Genomic DNA, 3,876 nt, shown 5'->3' with positions numbered 1-3,876 from the left:
TATGCACCAAGAGCTTGTAACACTCCAAAGAGAAAGGAAAAATTGAAATCGCATCATATGACCCCTTTAAAAAAACTGCCCTGGAAATCAATTTAAGGGGCAAATGTCACAAATAACACTGATGAGGATATTGCTTCAGAATAAATTACCACAATTAAACAAACCTGGACAAGTAAGTTTTTACTCAGACAAGTAACTGACAAGATTTATTTTTGGGTGCAGATTATTTTAACTCGCATTACAACACAGACCAACCATCTGTTATTTACTCCGTGTCGTGACTTCTTTGGGAAAACTCAACCTACTTAATATTTCCCCACCACAAGTAAGTTATTTAATGTCAAAACAAAGAAAATTTGAACTTGCATGCCTTGACTTTACTATTAGTACATACATTCACTGTTTGTGAACACATAGCTGAGTCATCGGGGGAAAAGGATGGGGAAACAGCATGGCTTATCGTCTCGGGTAAAGAGATTATGGATTTAAATATGGATATTTTTCTTACAATAATGCATCGATTCACTTCAGGAGGCCTTAATTAACCCATGTGGAGCACTTTGTTATGATGGATGGATGCAGTTTATGCACCCTATAAATTTTACATTTTAAACTGTTTTCATGCTGATAAAACAAATCACCACATAATGGAGTGCAGCAGAGCAGAATCAAAAATGTTAACTAATGGGGGGACAATTTCACCATATCTAACAATTGAGGGGGGTGGGTCTCCCGTGATGTCTATGGTTATTGTCCTGCATGGAAATTGTGGGGATTTTGATTCATCCCCGTGACTTGAATATATTGAATCACCTTCAGATTTGTTGAAAGCTGATTCAGTGACCCTTTTTTTAGATAAGTCAGTTGGTGGCGACCAGTGAGAGTGGTGTGTGTTAACAAGTCATTAAATCACCAAAAATGTATCACAAACATCAAGTGTTTGATCACATGAGCTCATTCCACTCTAGTGTTGTTGATATATTATTATGTTCAATTTGTTCCCTTAAAAGAATCATTCATAAGATTCATTCAAGAACAAAATATCACATAGCCTATGGAATGGATCATAAAAAATACAAACAAATAAAAACACTCTCAAAAACAATTTATTTATTAAATGACAATGACATTTGACAATTTTTTTTTATTTTTATTTTGCATTGTTTGAGTTTAGATGTATATTATTGCTTTTCTTCAACAGTAACTGACATTTGAAAGCCTCTTGCACTTTGACAGTCTTTGATAAGAGCTGCACCCAGGTCACGTGGGATATTTACTTACAACACCATCTCTGGAAAAGAAAGAAATATAACATGAGCAAACACAAAACTTCACACTGCATGAGTTTATATTATATTTATGGGTTATATTAAAACCTATGTTCATCAACATTTATTTGAGTGTCATTATTAGGCATGATTAATACAGCAACATAAATTTAGTTTTACCGCTGCAGCACCCCCACTGGCCAGCTGCTGACTTGCAGCAGAACTGCTCAGTTGGGCAGTAGATATTTCCATCACAATGAACCTTCTCAGTCTGGCTCTGCCAATTGAGAGCCTGGTCAAACGGCACAGACTGCAAAAAAAAAAAAAAAAGAACCAGAGGTTCACCTGCTTAGAAAATAACCATTTACATTTTTTACAGCTTTATTATTCAAACATTTTTATTCAAATATGTCTGAATAATATAATATAATATAATATAATACAATATCTGCTTTAAACCACCCAGAAGTCATTGCCCTATTGTTTCATTTTATAAATGAATGCTGAAATTGAAGTGCCTGTTTATTGAGAACGTGCTACAGAACGTGTTTTGAACCCTAACAATTTCTTCAACTGCTTCAAAAATCACATGCTTTTTTATTGTATACTGTTCATTATTTGCAGCTTGAAAATATTTAACCACGTTTTATTACTGCCGGAAATGGTGATTAAAAGTCACATGACTGTCATGCATATAGGTCATTGTGACGCAGTGGTTTTCAATCCGGTCCTGGGAACCCACCACTCTGCACATTTTGTGTGTCACCCTTATTTACCTCACCTGATTTGGATCATCAGCTCATTAGATGAGAGCTCCATAAACGGCACTGAATGTGTCAGATAAGATATACATACAAAATGTGCAGAGCAATGAGTCCCCAGGACCAGGATTGAAAACCACTGTTTTCACGATAGGTCGCTTGGGTTGCATTACTAGTTGCATATTTTGAGTTACTGGTTGCATAGTTTGCATTACTTTGGCGTCATATACAGTACGCAGTGCTGACTCACCTGAGGTTTCTGGATAGCTTTGGTGGCCGGCTTGGGAGAAGATGGCAGTCTCAACCACCCCCTCAAACAGTGGGTCGATGTCGAATCGCAGTGATAACCATGACGACAGCAATGAATTCCATCTCTGCAGCACTGACCCTGAAAGAGTGGGAAGAATGAGCAAAGGTTAAACATGAAACCTATAACTTAATAGAGTGTAATAAAACAGTTACACATTTTACTGTGACTCACTGACCATTGAGAATGGGCAGCAGTACCACACGCCATAAGGACTCAGACAGCACGTTGTTCCATCAGGACATATAGTAGAAGCATCACAGTGAACCACAGAAACAGACTCTGCTGGCTCTGACAGAGCCGTCATTGGCTCATCTGCAGCTACAAGAGCTGCCATGAGTAACACCAACACTGGAACCATCTGAAAACATGAAATGAAAAAATTATTATTATATTATATTATAGCTTTTTATTGCTATCTTTCTTTTTTTCTTTTTTGAGAATAAGAACATTTACCTTGCTGGCTGGGACTGTATCTCCTCTGGTGTGGATTGTTTTGCTGCTGGCTGTGCTGTCCTGTGATGTTCTTACTGTACCTCTTATATTTATACACATGGCTCCTCCTACTGTAAAAACAGGAAACCTGTTCAGTCACATTTTAACCCGGACATTTAGATACCACTTCATGAGTTTCTGAACATATATAAAAGTATCTGCATGATCATGATGTAATAGGAAATGAAAGAACAGGCATGAGAATAAGGCAGAACCTTACAGAGGTAGTGAGAAGATCACTTCCTCGCACCCAAGGCATATATTTAAAATGTATTTGTTATTAGTAATTAAAAATAATTAATCAGTTACAAAATATATTATTGTAATTAAATAACTGTTTGATGTATTTTAAAAATGTACTTTATTCCTGTGTTTATTCCAGAATTTTCCTGTCATTACTCCAGTCTTCAGTGTCACATGATTCTTCACAAATCATTCTAGTCATTTTACTGATCAATTGTGGTGTCCTTGGTGAATAAAATTATTAAATAAAAAAAAAGCATTATATACACACACACACACACACACACACACATATATGTATGTGTGTGTGTGTGTGTGTGTGTGTGTGTGACCCTGGACCACAAAACTAGTCTTAAGTCGCTGGGGTATATTTGTAGCAATAGCCAAAAATACATTGTATGTGTCAAAATTATTGATTTTTCTTTTATGCCAAAAATCCTTAGGATATTAAGTAAAGATCATGTTCCATGAAGATATTTTGTAAATTTCCTACTGTAAATATATTAAAACGTAATTTTTGATTAGCAATATGCATTGCTAAGAACTTCATTTGGACAACTTTAAAGGCGATTTTCTCAATATTTTGATTTTTTTGCACCCTCAGATTCCAGATTCCAGATCTCGGCCAAATATTGTCCTATCCAAACAAACCATACATCAATGGAAAGCTTATTTATTCAGATGTATAAATCTCAATTGCAAAAAAATTACCCTTATGACTGGTTTTGTGGTCCAGGGTCACATGTATATATGTGTGTATATATATATATATATATATATATATATATATAAATCTTACAGG

At 35.6% G+C, this 3,876-nt stretch overlaps 1 protein-coding gene across 1 annotated transcript; it reads right to left on the bottom strand.

Moving 5' to 3' along the window:
• Positions 1–1,134: 1,134 nt before the first annotated feature.
• Positions 1,135–2,906, bottom strand: LOC107670237 (granulins-like). Its single transcript, XM_016462777.1, has 5 exons — positions 2,793–2,906; positions 2,515–2,697; positions 2,280–2,417; positions 1,449–1,578; positions 1,135–1,291 (listed from the first exon to the last, which is right to left on the bottom strand). Exons 1-5 carry the CDS (start codon positions 2,889–2,891, stop codon positions 1,278–1,280), a joined length of 564 nt encoding a protein of 187 aa, XP_016318263.1. The 5' UTR covers positions 2,892–2,906; the 3' UTR covers positions 1,135–1,277.
• Between the last annotated feature and the right edge of the window lie 970 nt (positions 2,907–3,876).

This window comes from Sinocyclocheilus anshuiensis, unplaced genomic scaffold, assembly GCF_001515605.1.
Source record: "Sinocyclocheilus anshuiensis isolate Anshui unplaced genomic scaffold, SAMN03320099.WGS_v1.1 scaffold253, whole genome shotgun sequence".
Classification (NCBI taxonomy): Eukaryota; Metazoa; Chordata; class Actinopteri; order Cypriniformes; family Cyprinidae; genus Sinocyclocheilus; species Sinocyclocheilus anshuiensis.
This window is presented reverse-complemented; position numbering and strand designations above follow the sequence as displayed.

What these genes read in the sequence shown, in the direction of transcription:
- LOC107670237 (XM_016462777.1), bottom strand. Translation starts at nt 2,891, where the DNA reads ATGTGTATAAATATAAGAGGTACAGTAAGAACATCACAGGACAGCACA. An exon ending in ACTGCTGCCCATTCTCAATG is followed by an intron (nt 2,418 to 2,514) that starts GTCAGTGAGTCA and finishes CCACTCTTTCAG; the next exon opens with GGTCAGTGCTGCAGAGATGG. An exon ending in AAGCTATCCAGAAACCTCAG is followed by an intron (nt 1,579 to 2,279) that starts GTGAGTCAGCAC and finishes TTTTTTTTGCAG; the next exon opens with TCTGTGCCGTTTGACCAGGC.